This window comes from Anomalospiza imberbis, chromosome 2, assembly GCF_031753505.1.
Source record: "Anomalospiza imberbis isolate Cuckoo-Finch-1a 21T00152 chromosome 2, ASM3175350v1, whole genome shotgun sequence".
NCBI classification, from domain to species: Eukaryota; Metazoa; Chordata; class Aves; order Passeriformes; family Viduidae; genus Anomalospiza; species Anomalospiza imberbis.
This window is the reverse complement of record NC_089682.1, coordinates 79,163,328-79,180,978: the sequence shown is the minus strand read 5'-3', so window position 1 is coordinate 79,180,978 and position 17,651 is coordinate 79,163,328. Positions and strand designations below refer to the sequence as shown.

The 17,651-nt window shown below is 34.4% G+C and overlaps 1 protein-coding gene across 4 annotated transcripts in view; it reads right to left on the bottom strand.

The window, feature by feature from the left end:
- PDS5B (PDS5 cohesin associated factor B) overlaps nt 1-17,651 on the bottom strand; it is a 102,186-nt gene that overhangs the window by 40,782 nt on the left and 43,753 nt on the right. For all 4 annotated transcript variants that reach the window (XM_068181979.1, XM_068181981.1, XM_068181980.1 and 1 more), the window contains exons 9-18: nt 14,090-14,205; nt 12,333-12,427; nt 9,902-10,047; nt 8,839-8,990; nt 7,045-7,158; nt 5,476-5,557; nt 3,096-3,144; nt 1,470-1,609; nt 1,279-1,394; nt 187-292 (exon numbers count right to left, since the gene is read on the bottom strand). In XM_068181979.1, the coding sequence (XP_068038080.1) occupies nt 187-292; nt 1,279-1,394; nt 1,470-1,609; nt 3,096-3,144; nt 5,476-5,557; nt 7,045-7,158; nt 8,839-8,990; nt 9,902-10,047; nt 12,333-12,427; nt 14,090-14,205 (1,116 nt within the window). The remainder of the gene's footprint in view (nt 1-186; nt 293-1,278; nt 1,395-1,469; nt 1,610-3,095; nt 3,145-5,475; nt 5,558-7,044; nt 7,159-8,838; nt 8,991-9,901; nt 10,048-12,332; nt 12,428-14,089; nt 14,206-17,651) is intronic.

Below are 17,651 nucleotides of genomic sequence, written 5' to 3'. Positions count from 1 at the left end.
ATTTAAAAAATAACCTTACTGATGTAACATGTGAGACAAGCATAAAGCACAAAAACCCAAACCAGTTTCTTCCAGGTAGGCACCACATTCTTTTGACTAAAAGCAGTAAGTGCTAACTAAAAATTTATTTTAGCAAAGTTGTTTGCAAAGTTTCCCATGCTCACTGGGCACTAGGACTATACTTGCCTTCAGCAATTCAAGACCTGCTCTGATTGCCTGGTCAGTAGGTACACCCTCATCTTCATCATCAGCCGTTCCATCTATAGACTTGTTCACTTGCTTGATAAGGGCACTGAAAAGGAAAACAAAACATGGCCTTGTAGTTACTGCAATTCCACCATGTATGATTAAATTTTAAACTTATGAGAACAATCTTATTTAAAGCACCTTATTTAAAACATAAGCCTATTATAAACCAATTATGTCAACAACGTACATGATCTGGTTGCCCTCATCTCCTATCCAAATCAAAGCTTATGAAGCATTGAATTAAAAAATATTTATGCATCACGAATTTACAACTATATACAAATTACTCTGGAAGGATAACCAAAATAAGAAAACAATTTACAAGCATTGCAAGCAACAAACTCAATAAGAATTATGCTGAGGTTACAACCCACTACAGATTCTTAACAATTGATGGAAAATAATTGTTTACAATACTTAGTCTCTAACCAAGAGGAAAAAAATAACCATTTAACAGTTCTGCTGAGAGCTGATGACAAATTTTCAAGACCTATCTTCTGCATATTTCTTCTTGACAGTAAGGCTTATTTCAAATACTGCTGTTAGCTAAATAATCATTTCAGCAATAATAATTTCCACAAACCCCCCCCACCATAACTTCATTGGCTCACTCTTCCTTGAAGTCTTGCTGCCTCATCATCATAACCTTTACTTCCTCAGTTACTTTACTTTTTATGTCACTATGAGCTAATATTCTGGGTGGAAAGTTTCAGCTGAATAGTCTGGACAGAAATTTGTTTTAAAATAAGTCAACTGGTCACAAACCATATTTGTGCATCAGTAACACATCCAGTTTTACTGACAAGTCATCCCAGCTATGCTGAATGACAATGCAATTGTTTCTGTAACTACATTCTGGACAAGGACACAAAAACCCCCACACAAAATGAAACAGAAGAAAACATTGCAGGTCACCAAGCTTTAAGCCATACCCACCCAGCCTATTACTGCTTGTGCTTAAAGGCAAAGTAAGAAACCCCAATTTCAAACCCTGTGGTCTATGGCCGACAACACACACACAAAAAATACCTGATGGATTCGGTATCAATGTGCACAGGAGCAATTCTCTCAAGAAGAAACTTTATCATTTCCAGGAAAGGATTTGTTGGTTGCTTTGGATTGCCCAACTTCTTTGTTATTTCCCTCTGAAATATAAGTAGTGATTAAATTTCTAATCAATTCTATTCCAAAAATATTCACACTTTAAGAGCAATTCTTACCACACATCCTTCAGCCTGTTTGCAAGAACATGTTGGGCTAACAAGCATTTCTAACTGACTTCTTATTTTTTCATCATCTTCTAGAACTTGTGTGAACTTTTTCATGAAATCTTGAGCTTTCCCTGGATCAGGAAGGTTTCCTTTAAATAACCAAAATAAATCACTATTTATGTATTGTAAATTGCACAAGTTTGGAACATCATACAAACCACACAAAAGCGGAACCAAACAAACAAAAAGAAAAACCACAAAAACTCAAACCACAGAACACCTCAAAATAAGCAGACATATCTATGGGGACACAAATTTCTACAATATTCCTCTGGCTAATTGCTTTCCCCACCCTCCACACTCATTTTTCAGCAAGTCTAGTTGCTCTTGCTAATAATATTACTAACAGCTGAAGCTGACCTCAGACTGCAAAGCCTAAACTCCACAACAAAATATACTCTGTATATAGATCACCCAATGCAACAAGTGTGAAAAACATCAAAAAGGGTATTTTTGCTAAATTACCCCTCAAGTAAACATAAGCTTTACAACAAACATTCAAAAACAAAAAATGGCATTTTAAAATGCATTAAGGAAACAAACTTTACAACAGCTTAAAACATTCCCAAAAAAAGGAGGCATTTAAAATGCATTTCTTCAACTACATTTTCATTTTATATATACATTTTATATTACAGCAAGGCAATTTATTGGCAAAGAATCAGTCTATTTAAGATGCTTCATATTTTTTGGTCCAGACAGTATTAAGCAAAGCTGGTACACAATGTGGTGCAGCACTACAGGATGGTTAGTTCAAAACAAGTTCTATTATGATTTTGTTTTGCTGTATTGATTTTTTAAAAAATATAAGCCAAGAACTAAAAGTATGAGAAAAAATACAAACTGGTGAAAAACAGATTAGTATCATGGCCAACGAAGCAGCACAGTTCATTTTTCTCCTCCGTATTTTTTCAGAAATGTGTAGTCTTATGTAGTATATTTTTTTTTGCCAGAACAGATGGCATTTTTTTAAAAAAAGGTGGATTTGAAAACAAATTTTCAGAATTGTAAAACAAGTTTTTCTTCATACTAGTTTTAGTGCTATTGACATGGTGGGCCTGGGGAACAAAAAGAGTTGTTTTTGGGTTGGTGGGTATTTCTTTGTCAATAGCTCAGTTTACACAGAAGTTCTTCAGTTTCTGAAGTGCTTTCCTTGCTAGTGAAATCCAAACTCTCTTGCATTCCAATGACATTTACAATACTAAAACCTCAGAAGAGAGGTAAATTAGTATATAGCTTAGTAGTTAACATCTATGAATATATACTCTATAATAAATGTTAGAATAGACATTAACACCCTAGATCATCTAGACCTTGAATTACTCCACAATGTAGCCAAAATGCTATGTAACAGGCTTCATGACTGATGTCTTCTTATGATTAAGAGAGTAATTCTGCTTAGAGTTGCCTTCATTCTTAAAAGCATATTGCTGCATCACATTTAACATGATTTCCTTTAAATTTTATCTGCTGCAAACGTTTTTTTATAAAGTTATCCCAAATTATTTTTAAAGCAAGAAAGCAATATAGTTCTACTGTTATTTTTAGACACTGTAAATACTTTTACTGACTTACTTGTTATAACCATCACTTTTGAGAATATAGCTTTACTGCTGGCATCTGTCTGCAAGTCACAAAAGAAAAATGGATTAAGTAAAAATTTTACATCATTTATTTCCATTTGAATATTGAATAAGGAAGACTCCAGACTGCATTAACAAGTCAGCATCTATTCTGCTAACACATCAGTGTATTAGAAATCAAAAACCACCACTGCAAATTCAATGTAGACACAAGAAATAAAAGGTAGATCATTTCTACAGATCAACTACATAAAATACTTCTATTACTTTTCAATCTACCATATAACTTATGAACAGCACAAATGGGCTATTCCTGCAGTGTGTAGTCTCAGAAGAATGCCATCATTTTCAGGGCTCTTAGCTGTCACAACTGAACTCACATATTCAGACAAAAAAAATGATAAAAAACAGAAATCAGACATCATTTACAGGATTCAAGTAATGCTGTCAGCAGATACAGACTTCCCATATTCAAACCCCTTGTGACTCAGGAGAAAAACAAAAACTGTACTGTGGAGTTTCTTTCATCCTGACTGTTTTGGTCCTTAATACTACCTAAGTCTTCAAGTACTGACTAAAGCTCCCATCAAAAGAGATTGAGCAAACTACTAATAATTCAGCAAAATGTCAAATAACCTGAGGCAGAAGTATTAACTTGCAGTAGTATAACTCTATCGAATTATGACAGATTAAAGAAGTTTAAGAAACATTTCTTTTTAGACAATCTACTGTGGCACTTGATCTACATAATCTTACATTCATCTGCAGCAAATGAAGATTATACTCCAATAACACAAAACAGCATTCACCCACTTTTCTACATATGAACAAGAAAGGTTATGTATTTTATTTTACTGTATGCCACTGCTGAAGGAGAAAACAAGAGAAGCTGTGATTTATGCTTTTGCTCTTCAGAAAAATAACTAGACTTAAAGGCAAGTTTGATGTCCCTTCTGTCTTAAGACAGGAGAAATTATGACCAACAACATTAAAAATTTCCTTAACACATTTCCAGCCTCCTCCATAGTGCTTTGTCTGAGGAGTGCTTGAAGAGGAAAAAAGGAGGATGCCCGTAGAGTTTCAGTAAGTGGCAGAAAGGTAGACTGGGAAGTTCAAAGACTTACAGTTACAGAATAATGTAGGTTGGCAGTGACAACGTTAGGTCACATAGTTGAACTGCCTACTCAAAGCAGGATCAGGTTTTGCTTCAGGCAAACTTCTAGTTGCATTTTAAATATTTACAAGGATGAAGATTCTGCAGCATCTCTGGGCTACTTGCTCCCATATTTGATCACTCTTACTGCATTTTTTTTTCTTACTACCTAAGCAAAGTTTCTTTGTGGCAACATCTGTACACTATTTCTTGTCTTATTCCACTTTATCTCTGAGAGCTCTCACAATGCCTACACTTGCCACACAGATAACAACCACAGGAGAACAAATCAACAACTAAGCTATAATGATTACATGAAGAAATTAGAAGTGAAAACACACAAAAAGTCATTTTCTAAAAGGTTACTATTTAATCTCAGTTTTGTTTCCAGAAAGAAAGAAATGTTTACATAGCTCTGAATTGATAATGGATATTTGTCTCAAGATTATTACTTGGACTGTATGTGATAGTCCGAGGTGCTATTGCAGGCAGCAAAACAGTTTTGCATCAGGGAATTTTACTTAATTTAGTATGTCAATTTACACAAAGTTTTACTTATTTATTCTGGTATTGAGAAATAAAAGCAAACAAATGAACACTTCAAAGAACAGACCACCCCTCAGACACCTCTCTTCCTTGCTCTGCTCTATCACAAGCCATCTAAATTCCCCCATGTAGTCTTACTATTCAAGAGAATACCCCCAATGCAGAGAACTAGCCTTTAAGAGCAAAAAATAGGATAAAATCCAGATGGACAAATGCAAACATGTCAAAAGCATGCACTGTCTTGAATGCAATGCTTATGCTGGCATCAAAACCCTCCCGGTAAATTCCGTAATCATATTTGATATTTTACGACTGACAAAGAACTTTTACAACTCCCTGAAAACAAAAGGAAAAGTTGAAATTTCACTTTCAACTGAGAAGTAGAAAATGTCCTGGAACTAACTCAGGTATTAAATGCATCAATGTATTTAACCTACACCAAAGAACACTAAACAGTACATGAAAAGCATTTCAAAACAGTCACCAAAATACAATGAAGTATTGTTGTGCTAGCCTTTACTGCACTTAGAATTTAATACATTACAGCATGTTTTTAATGCACTAAGTCAAAATTATTAATTAGCTTGAGATAGCCAAACAAAGGGAATTTTTAAAAACAGTACATTAACTAAAACTGCATATTCACTGGGGAATAAAGATAAGTTGAACTCACTTTGGGTTGCTTTATTAGGTCAACTAAATCCTTTACTTGATGTCGTAGCAGATTTTGACATTTCCACATTTCATTCAATGCTCTAAAAATATAAAAATATTTAAAAAATTGTCAAAATTATCTATTCAAGGAGTAACACAACTCTACAAAATTAGTCTTTACAGTCTTTTCAATTTTAGACTCAAATGTACTTATCACCTGAACTTTCACTGCTGAGTGAGCAAAGGCTAAATATTTCCTAGTAGAATAACATGGAAAATGTACTTGGTCGTAATAGACTGAAACAAAGTGAGATTTTGAAACAAGTTTCATTTCAGATGCTTAAGTACACTGCCTTTCAAAGAAGGAGGAAGTAACTAATCTCTGGTCCATTAAGAACTCATTTGTAGAAGCCTGAAATTACCCTTCTAAAAACATACCAAAAAGTACATTAAAGCAGATGTTTAAGATTTTTATCACCAAAACAAATGTTTTTCTTGCAGACAGGAACGCAGCTACTGGATGAGTAAATTGTGAAAAGTGGACATGATTAAGCTTTTATGAGATGCATGAAAGATACCCAGCAGAACAGAAAATTAACACACTTTCCAGGAATAGTAAGCCATATAAATAGAAGTCACAGCCGCATTTACAAAACTTACATAATCTACAAGTAAAAAAGATCATTTCTATATAACTGAACAAACTATGTCTTTAAAATGAGTACTGTTGCATACAAGAACTGTAGAATTCAGAAATTACTTGTTGCCTGAAATAACAAGTAACTTAAAAGAATCCATTCTGCATTTTCATTTAGCCTACACTAAATATTACTAGAACAATAATTTTTATTTTTAGTGTACTGTTAATAATTTTAGTTTGTTATAGTTGTCATACCTTTGGACAGGCAATACAAGAAATACAGGGGATTCAAATATCAGTTTTTGTAGTATTGGAAGGTTTTGAGATCTTTTAAGGCATTCATTCATGTACAAAGCCCTTTCTAGTCAAAAAGACCGTCTATTTGATTTTCAAGTGACTGAGTACTACTACATGAAAAACAAAGTAAAACTACCTAAAATCAATCCAACCGTGAACATTACAGCAGTCTAACTGTTATTAGTCAAATTCACGTGCATGTACCCATTTTAAGGTGAAGAAGGCACATAATAATGATAATGAAGGAGGAAAGACAAACAAGTTCTTCTCAAGACACCTTGGCTGTGGCAACAAGTAGTTTATTAATTAAAAAGTTGTCAAGTAAGATTTAGGGCTGATCTACCATATCTGTGTTATCTCTTTGCAGACATGAAAGGACTGACATGCCCTCAAGCTTTTTACAGATCTCTGACACTACGTTTTTTAGCTGTTTATGGTTGAAATGTACTGCATCTTGTTAGAAGACACCCTGTAAGTTCAGGTTTTTTAAAATCTCACTTGAAAAATAGATGCTATTTCTACATTCTGTTTTCTAATAGTTTATAAACTATTTCTGTCCATTGGTTTAGGTTACTCATAACAATTCAGAGCTACTTTACAATAACATTTGTATTAAAAATTATTTTGCAAGCCGTAAAAAGCAGCACGCACTTCACAGCATTTGAATCCAGCGTTGCGTAAAGGTAATACAAGCACTTCATCCTTTCGTTTGTTTCCAAGTTATGAGGGACCATGTACTGAGCAAAAATGCGTTCAACAAGTAACCTGAAAGACAGGATTAAGACATTTAATCTGTGCAGGAAGAACACAGCCTGGAATTGTTGAAAAAAAAATTCTCAGCCCTATCCAGACATCAGCTGTTGCATAAAAAATTAGGGATATTCAAAAACCTAAAGGTCAAGTTATTTGACATAACTAAGCATAAATTAAACAGATTTTGCATTATAGAAAACACAATGTTAATGCTGGCATTAGGAGATTTAACAGATCTCCTAACATTATCAAAATCAGATATATTAATCTAGAAGGAACCAAACAATTCAAGAAAGATACTAATTACCAACCCAATAAGATGTTATCATTTAATGTCATTACAAGTCAGTATTGGCATAAATGCATGAACTGACCCAAATGAACTGCCCTAAAATAATACTGCTACTACTACTAATAATGCTTATAAAAAAAGAAATATCATGTTGATTATATCACACAATACCATGAAGCCCAGAAGGAGAATTCAGATACCAATTAGAAGGAGTTGACTTCCACCCTTTTCTGGCCCCTTCCCCACAGGCTGAGTTTATCCCATGTCTTTTGCTTCTGCAATATAAATGCAGGTGTATTCCCAAGGAAATTATTAAAAGCTTCTGCGTAACATGAAGCTCCGTATTTAGAAAAAGGAGGAGAGAGAGGTTTGGGCCTGACAATTACCAAGAAAAGACTGAGAAGAAAATAAAAAAAAAGAGAAACCAAGCCTACATGCTACTCCTAAATACCAGTAAGTCCAATACTGAGGTCGAATACTGAGATCAGTATTACTAGAATGGAGCAAAAGGTAAAAACAATCATGTATGTTTATGCTGGAAAAGAAGACAAAACTCTTTATGCACAGTTGGAGCAGGTGATCAAAACCCAAATCCAGCTAGTTTAAGAAACATGTCAGCAGTTAAAACTGGATTTAAGGATCCAGATAGTCCATTTCCACAGCACCATGAAATAACTACATGTTTTGAAGGTAACTTCTTGAGGTTTTGCATTTTTGAAAAGACTTGTATGGGTTTGCAATGCCATTTGTATCCAAACAGACTGTGAAGGCTCATTTCCAAAGTCAACATGATGACCTTGATTAGTCAAGGCAGACCTGTCCCCAAACTTTTTACCCATGTGCAACCATCTCTTGTTCAATACCAACAACCATATACAAGGCTACAGTTGGTATGACAGAGGCACTGCTTTCACTGCAAATCCAGGAGAAGGCCCTAATTCACGGCTTCTCTGCTACAGAAACATAAATTTCTGCAGTGATATAGCTTGCTTATTGTCACTACAAGCGCTATCTTTAAAACATACAGGAACAACATGCAAATGTAAACCAACATTATTCAAGCAAGTTTACTTCCTGAATTTTAACATAAAAATTAACAAGTTACTGATATGTAAACAAAGATCCCCTCTACTGAAGCAGCGGCAAAGTACACCTAAGACATTTGAAATATTCCAACTGCTCACACCCTTTAGAACCACTTTGGCCTTAAATTAAGAAATAATGAAGTAGAAGAAAACACAGGTCAACATTTGGCTGCAGCTATACAAGATTATGCACTGACTCAAAACATACAAAATTATCAGGATTCCTCCTTCTCATCAGCTCAAAGGAAAAACAGATCTTCAGAACAAGTTATAACAATTCAACACTAAATCACACAGCTTTTACAATTAACTTACCGGTCATCAATACTGTTTTGATAATATATATGCAGAAGTTTATCTTTGATCCATGATATCTGTTTTGCAGCTTCTTTTCCTGCTTCTGATTGCAATGAATATTTCTTGTATATCTGTGCAAGTCCCATCATAGCTTCCTTCCTCACTCTCCACTTGACAAAAAGAAATAGCAGCCAGTTTATCAGTTCTAAACTCAAAATTGAAAAGACTGTTTTCTGTTTTCTGCTAGGTATTTCCTAATATACACCAAATGAACATAATTTAATTCGCAAAAAAGTTAAACTGAGTTCTTAGTGCAAGAGTTTCTCATTAGGACGTATGTTGCATCATATTTATGACACTAAACCTTTCAACACCAGTAACTACCATATAAGTATGCCTCTTGAATTTAGAATTATTACAGATTTAAGACAACACCCTTTCTCACACTCCATAATCACCATGTGCATTTCTGTTATGGCTGCAACAAGAAAAAGCATGTCACCAAGTGAAAAAAAAAATTAGGTGATAATTTTGAAAGTTTGTTATCAACAAACCTTTTTACTATGCTTTAAATTAAGTAGCAAACCTCAAATTTTAACAAATAATGCAATATATCTAAACTAAAATTCAAGACTATTCAAATTTGAAAGCTACTACCCTGATTTGCAGTCTTTCAATGATCTAATTAAAAGCAAGAAATTTACAGTACATGCAATACATTCTGAAACCTGCTTGAAAAATTTCTTAAGAAAAATGGTAGAATGTTTTACAAGGGTTTTCTTTGACTCAAAAGTTTTACTAGACTAGAGAATTAGAACAACATTTTTGTGTTGCAGCCAATTTAGATAATTAAAATCATATAATCTTAAATAAAATACAGCACAATGAAAAATGAAGCATTTTAGTAATGAGAAGAAGGTACCTCACTAAATAGATTTAATCTGTTTTATGGTTTATATTGGTTTTCATTTGTAATTTAAAATGAATATAGCATTTTTTAGAAGTGCTGATTTTAAAGAAGGTGAGTATTACGGTTTACAAGTATAAAACACAGCTACCATCAATGCTAATTATGTCTTACCCGCTTGTCCAGTGTCCTTTCTCTGACGAAATTTAGCAGGTGATCATTGACAAGCAAAAGATCTTTTTTAGCAGCAGTAACTATGGATACTATAACATCATGTCGTATGGCTTCCTCAGGATCATGTGACCTTACTTTCAGATATTCTGGGGGAAAAAAATGAGTAAGTGTAAGTATACACCTTCAGCTACTTTCCCCACTAGACAGAAACAGAAAATTTATTTTATTCTGTTTGAAGCATCAGCAGTAAGAAACCAAAAGTTTTCTCCAAGACTAACTGGAATGTCAGTAAAACTTCATATTTACTTAGCATATTAAATATGTATATTACTGGCATTATTGAAATAGGAATTACATGGCTACTTTTTTTTTTTAATTATTTCTAATAGTAGTTACACTATGCATACATTAGCAACTATCATAGCCAACCAAGACTGGAGCTGTAGAGCAGAATAGACAGTGCTTGAGAACTTGCTAACCACACCATATACATTTTAAAGTCTTACGTCAGGCTAGAAGCTACTCCCTTCCTGCAGACTCCATCCCCTCTGGCTCCAGAGAACATTAGTTGCATTCCTGCTCACAACTTCTCTATTATCCACAAGGAATCTAACTCACTTGCTCCAGGAATATGCAATAGTATGAGCCACGTAAGCATTGTAAGCAGGGACAAATGCCAGAGATACTTCAAAATGTAATGCTTATTTAGACACATCCTAGTTTATCCATCTTAATTTTTCTAGATTATTCTGGTACACTGTTACTTATTTGCTAACACCAATAATCTTACACAATCAACACCTAAAAACTTCTGCTTTCAGGTGTCAAATTTGTTAGCTACCTATTGTCTTTTTAAAAAGTTGGCAAATAAAATGGCAAAGTTCATTTATCTTTTTAACCATATTTTAGCTTATTTTAGAAGCACAAAAGGGCAGTAACACCCAAACAGAAGACCGCAGTTCACTGCATACATCAGTGCAACCCTGAGAACTTTAAGAAGCTTTTCAAATTCAAACTTTATTCTGAATGAAATAACCAGTGGTTACTATTCTCTCATGACTGTTCAATGACCAGTGAAAATTTTCAAGTCTCATCTGAAACACTGGCCATTAACATTACTGGTAATCTGCCCAAGTGTCAAAAGAGCACATTTCAAAATAATGCTTTGCAGTTATGAAGGCTATGGAATTTTAAATCTAAATAAGCCTTTTTAAAAAAACCTATTGCTTCACAGGAACATAAACCAAAACAAATGAAAAATAATGCCATGAAACAAAACAATTCTCATCTCCAATACCAGTGAGCCACAGAAAATTTTAAACTATTTCACTTCAATAAGCACTGTGGGGAGAAAGGAGGGGCAAGCAAAATTATATTTCCCAGAGGATACCATTAGAGGGGGCACAAAATCTTTCTCTCTTTCTCTTTTTTTTTTTGTAAAAAAAAAGATAAATTGAAAATATAATTCTGATCATCAAAAATGAAAATATTTTTACCATTCCATTAAGGAAAGACCCAGAACCTTTTGGGTTTTTTAAGATGGATTAACAATTCGGAATCACAAAATATTCTGAGCTGGGAAGGGACCCACAAGAGTCATCAAGTCCAACCCCTATGGCCCATATGAGGATCAAACCTACAACTGTGGTGTTCCATGCTCCAACCAACTGAGCTAATCTCCGGATAACACTTAACTACAGGGTGACTCCAGCCTGTCTCTATTTGTGTCCTATTTGATACATACTCAGCAAGCAGGAGAGCAATCTCATGCACTTTACAGTCCTTTTAACTGCCTCCTTAGACCAACTAGGCAAAGAGATTGGCTCAAAAAAACTACAAGTAGGAGTTTAATGATCAGGGGAATATACAGTCTACAAAGCAAACCAAGCAATGCTCATTAATTACACTTTTTTTATTAAGACATGGGGAGCAACAAATACTAAATTCTTCTACTGGTGCCAGTTGCCTTCTTCCTACAGAGCTCCTGAATTACAGGCTGCGTTTAATCTGAAGGAGGTGGAACTATGAAGCTGTGGTCAGTTCTGAGGACCATTATCATGTTTTAGACAGTGGCTGTGTAAGACTTGAACATTTCAGCTTTGTGGAACTTAAGTCTCCCCTATGCACCCTAATTAATAAATGCCAGGTTAGGCAGGCTGTATTTATCTGATCCCATGGTGCTTAATTTCAGCAGCAGGTGGGAATGCAACTACTGTATGAGAGGGAGAGAGATCTCCCTAGCGGAGGTATTCTTTGTGTACAATCCCTTCAGGTTGAGAAGCAACAATGAAGGCAGAGACTTTGACTTAGAACTCCACCATCAATTAGGTCCTCCACAACATATGACAGCATTACTTAGGATTACAACTGGACTTTTTGACTCTTTGAGGAGACTTAAAATTGTATTTTAATGTTATAATGAAACTAATACCTGTTAAGTCCTTTGCCAGATCAGGGTGGTTCATAAGGCAGTGACTTGCAAATTTGACACACTCAAGCCGAATAGGTACATGGATATCATTAAACCTAGTTAGAAACAAGACAATGCATTACAACAAAAATTCCACTTCTACCAAAGCAATCTGTTAATTCCTACACAGTATCAAACACTTCTGAAAATGTTTTTAATGCTTCCCATGCATGGTTACATGTATACAGCATCTCAGATTTCACAGTATAATGTAGACTGTCTTTAGCTTAAAAAAAATTCTCATACTCATTTGTTGATTCATGTTCTGAACATGAAAAGAATTATCTTCTCCTGGTACACATTAGAAACTCCCAGGCAGACAAAAAACTATTAGAAAGATTGTATGATATATTTTTATTCCTTTTCTGTAATCCTACACATAATTAACCATGAGCCATGTATCAGAAACTCAAAATTTTATAAGACTGTAACATTCATCCTCTCTGCATGACAGACAACAAATAAATGCACATTTAGTCTACTACAAATTTCTTCTGAGATGGATCATTTTATAGGATTTCCTTTTGGAAGGTCAAAATCCATTTGATGGTTGAAACCTAGTATTTTCACATTTAATTTTTATGTAAGTTATTTAATAACTGTTGATGCAATTAGCTACAGATAACTCTTCCAAAATTAAATGCATTTTCAAGCTATACTCAAAATCCTTGGTATGAAACAAATAAAAAATGTAATTTTAGAACACCGTTGCTTTTGAAATATTTACTTATCAAATAAATAGTTTTTAAGAAATACTTATTTTAGTAAAAGCCAGGTATGTTTTCAAAATCAAGAGATTTTTATGAATGCTTTCTTCAATAACACAGCTATTATAACTTTGTGAAAATCTTTAGAAGCAGTAAATGCATATATGTGATTCATAACTAGCAGAAAACAGTTATTGTGAACAAACTGCACATAATCACATTGTAACACAACAAAGCATTTTCCTTTGGGCCCAATCAAATGTGGTATTTCTTGATGACATTTCATGTTTTAAATACTTATATATTTTCAAGCAAAATACCTTGCTTCAATTAAGTTTCTTCTATTCTTAAAAGTAGCATTTCTTTGAGGACTTTGCTTTTGATGATTGAATGCTACATTATAAACTATGGCACTTGCAATAAATTTTAGAATTTATCCTCTTTTACTCAAATCAAAAATATTTTCTTTATAGTAGCCAAACTTGAGTTTCTCATGATTATAAACTCCAGCTGTATTTTCTATATCAAACTGGCAGAATATTTCAAAATACAAAAAACTATGTTTGCAGCATCGTAAATACTAGATACTTCTTTTAAGGTACTTCTACCATTAAAAACAAATTGAAAGTCATACACAAAGACCGCACATAAAAGCTTCAAAAGCAGTTTTAATATCATCTGATACTAAAAATGTCATTTGATGCTGTTTTAAAATTAATCCATCATTGTATAGTTTCACTTGTGAAGAAAGTAAAATATTCGTTTTTCTTGACAATGGCAATAAAGCTTTTAAGGAGATGATTTGTAAACGTTCACTCTGCAGAATGACAGATGTGGAAGATATGTGGAAAATTGCTTTAGCACTATCTGCCAGATCTCAGATAAAGCAGGAAGAGGGAATTCATGCTTATCTGTGTCACTTGGGGGGGGGAAAAAAAAAAATCAAAGCAACTGCATTTGACTTCACTGAATGTTCTTCCTCCCTAGACAGGGAACTAAACCAGAATATACCTCCCCAGGTAGCACTGCCAAAGTGGTTTGTTTTGAGATGCCAACTCCGAATCCTTCGCCCCAAACATTTTTGCGAGAAGTTTTACAACCTGCAGACGTTCTTCATTGTCATTGCTCTGGAAAATTAACAGATTTTTCTTAAATTGAAATGGAAAAGTAACCCAAAAACCAGAATTCTGTTTTGTACAGTTTTTACACCAATACACTTACATATTTCTAGAAATATAACAATACAGATTCATACACTTCTCTTATGTACAAATGTCTATCTCAAGGCAAAAACCTTTCATTATTTTTTTGAGAAGACAAAATAATAAAGACTGTGAAAATAAAGAACAATGTTGAGAAAAAATGTTGTGAATGAAGTCTGGTGAAAAATACAACTTTTTAACACTTATTTACAGTTTACTGACTGTTAGGAAATCTGATATGTGCCTGTAAAAATTCAGATACAACACAAAACTTACAGAAGTCAGTCTATGCTTATCTGCACATAAAGGTTTACAGTTCTATAGAACAGTGCTTAATTGCCCAATTAAAAATATTAGTTGAAAATAGCAGCTTCCAGAATACAAGTTTCTAGAGAACATCAGATTAAGTACCTCACATCTGAGATCCACAGGATGTGGTCCTGTATTTGAGCCTATATTCAAAACTGCCGAGGTACAACAGATAGTCTTTCTGTTATAGTGAAAATGAGCACTAACAATGATAGCGGAAATATACTGGAGAAAGCCTTGTTTTATCATTGTTTTGCATTACCTTCTTTAATACAACACACAGAGTGTGAATCTGAATTCACACTTCAGAAATGTATGTTAACATTTGTGCAATTAGCGTGTACTTACTGTTCATCGTATTTTTTCCTTTGCTTATTAGAGAAAAGGGAGAAAACTCAATTGGCTGCAACAATTCCTTGAAAAAGGGTAGCTAAAATTAATTTATATTAATTAGCTATTATTAATCCCTCATTATTCCCAGTTTTTTTTTCTGGTATAAGATAAGAACTGTGTAAAATACTGGGTTTTTTTCTAGCATCTTTGAATTCTTATCATTTCAGCATCACCTTTTGAACATGAATAAGAAATAAGAGCACAATATAGCTGTCAGAATTCTTTTATATGACACCACAGTTTTAGAGACAAACTATTTCTCCTGACTCAATACCATAAAAAGGCTGAAACGTTTGCCAGCATGTCTTTTTAATTCAGAACCCTAACAACAGTAAAAGCATTTGTAAAACCCTTAAAGTAACAGAGCAAGAGAAGTGAAGGATGCAGTAATTTCTAACAGTGATATATTACTACATTACGAAAGACTAATTCTTTTGAATACACTTTAGTATTAAGTATTCAAAGCACTAACAGCAAATCCATTAATATAGTTTTTTGCATTTGAGTAATTTTTTTCCAATTAACATTCACATTGACATTACTGAAAGCATTCTACAACCACCTCCTCTTAATCTGCAGTAAGTGATAGTTTTTTCTTAATGAGTTTCAGCCCATTACACTACAAATTCTTATTCTGTGAGGCATGGTTAAGAACTTCTAATTTTTTTTTTTGGCCTACATTAGTCCAGCCTTCATGACTTACTTCCTATCCATTCTCGCTTAAAAAAACAAAATGTTAAAATATTAAGCATCTCTGAATTTTTTTAGGAAACCAACACAGACTCAGAGCAAGACACACCAGAATGTGGAAGAAGGAGCCAGGTGGAAGAGCTGGGAGCACACTAAACATTCACCTACTTAATTATACAGCCAGGAATATAGAGGAAAAAATGACAACCAAATGGAACAAAACAAACCCACAAAAAAATAAAACCCTAAAATATCCTTAATTAATTAGTTGCAGAAGAAGCTTTCGCTGTATCAGCCACTAATCCAATTATAAGACAACCCACTTGTGTTTCTAGTCCTGTTGTAGAAACAATAAATACTTGTGATTATGGACCTTGGTACGTAATTATTTGGTCCTTTCTGAATTTTTTATCCTGATGTTGGCTTCCCTGAAACAAGGTTATATACACTCCAAGGGGTAAGAAAAATAAACCTGTACTTCTTATTGAATGAATACATTGCTGCAACAGTCTCTCTCCTTTATTCTACTTTAATTTCCACTCTTTTTCTGAGGGCAAAAAAAAAGAGCATCTAACTCTGAAAAAAAAACTTAATCTTTCTCCATTCTATGAGACACTCTGTACTTGAAGAGTCACACCCCTCACCTCTTACGTAAATCCAGCGCACTCTAATAGCGTTTCATCATGACTTGTCAATTCAAATAGACACTGAACATGGATATTTTCAGTTCCCCATACATGGTCCCAGCACACAGACAGCTGCTCTTTTCCCTAGACATTTGATTCTGTCAGTAAGAGCAGCTGAAACCAGTCAGATTGTTACCACTACTGAGTCCAAAAGAATAGGCAGCACTCAGGACCTGGAGAGATCTGGGAATAAGAAGTGGACAAGTAACCTGGAACTTTTGAAAATTTTAATTACCATATCCAGAAAAAAAGCCAGCTCTAAAATGTCAATCTTTTATTGATTTTATTCATTACATCATAATGGTTTAGTAAAACTGTAAGATAAAAGCCTAAACCCTAAGACAATTATTTCCAAAACAGTCTATTCATCCACTTTCCATTCTCCTAAATATTTAAATGTTATTTGCTTTCTGTAACAGAAATTTCTAAAATTCAAGTATGAAATTTGAAAAAAGCTTTCCTTCAGTTTCTTCTACAAGCTGACCTATACAGTAATTAATTCTTAGCTCTTTTCTGAGCCCATAGTGCTTCTGTGTCAGTACTAGATCTCTAAACACATCACCTTAAAATGCCAAGATCAGACACAAATGACTGACCCTCACAGAACAGGTTAAGTTAAATGAATATAGTGCTCATTCTCCTGTTAATTCCCCAGACTCCTTTCCATAATCAGGCAAAAACTAAATTACTAGTAAGATGCAACCATGGTTTCACACAGTTCTCACAGAGCTTAACAACAGAGTTCTGCCACCTGAGAACACAGGAGCTCTTTCTTTACATAAATTTGTAGAGCTAGGGCAGGTTAACCCCAGCCAAAAGTTAAACACTCACCCAAGTCCCTTCTCTCCAACAGAGAGAGGAAGGGAAGAGAAGGAAGGTTAAAAGGCCCATACATCAAGAGAACAAGAGTTCAATAGGTAAAGAAAAAGCTATTTGTGCAAGCAGAGCAAAAAGAGGAATTCATTCACTACCTGCCATTGGCAGGGAGATGTTCTGGCAGTTCCTGGAAAGCAGGGTCTCACACAGGGCTCACTTGGGAAGACAAACAGCATGAACACAAATTAATCCTTTCCTCCTCCTTCCCCTGACCTTTTATTGCTGACTACAGTACGTGTCCCCTTTCAACCTTCTGCTCTACTCAGCCTACCTGGGGGGAGGAGAAATGGCACAGGGAGAAAGCCTTTACCTGTGCCTTCACTGTTGCACCAAAATGGAAAGGTGTTTGAACACTAGGTGGCCACATCATTTACATCCCAAATAGTGAGTAGGTTTATCAGTATTAGAGGCACCTAA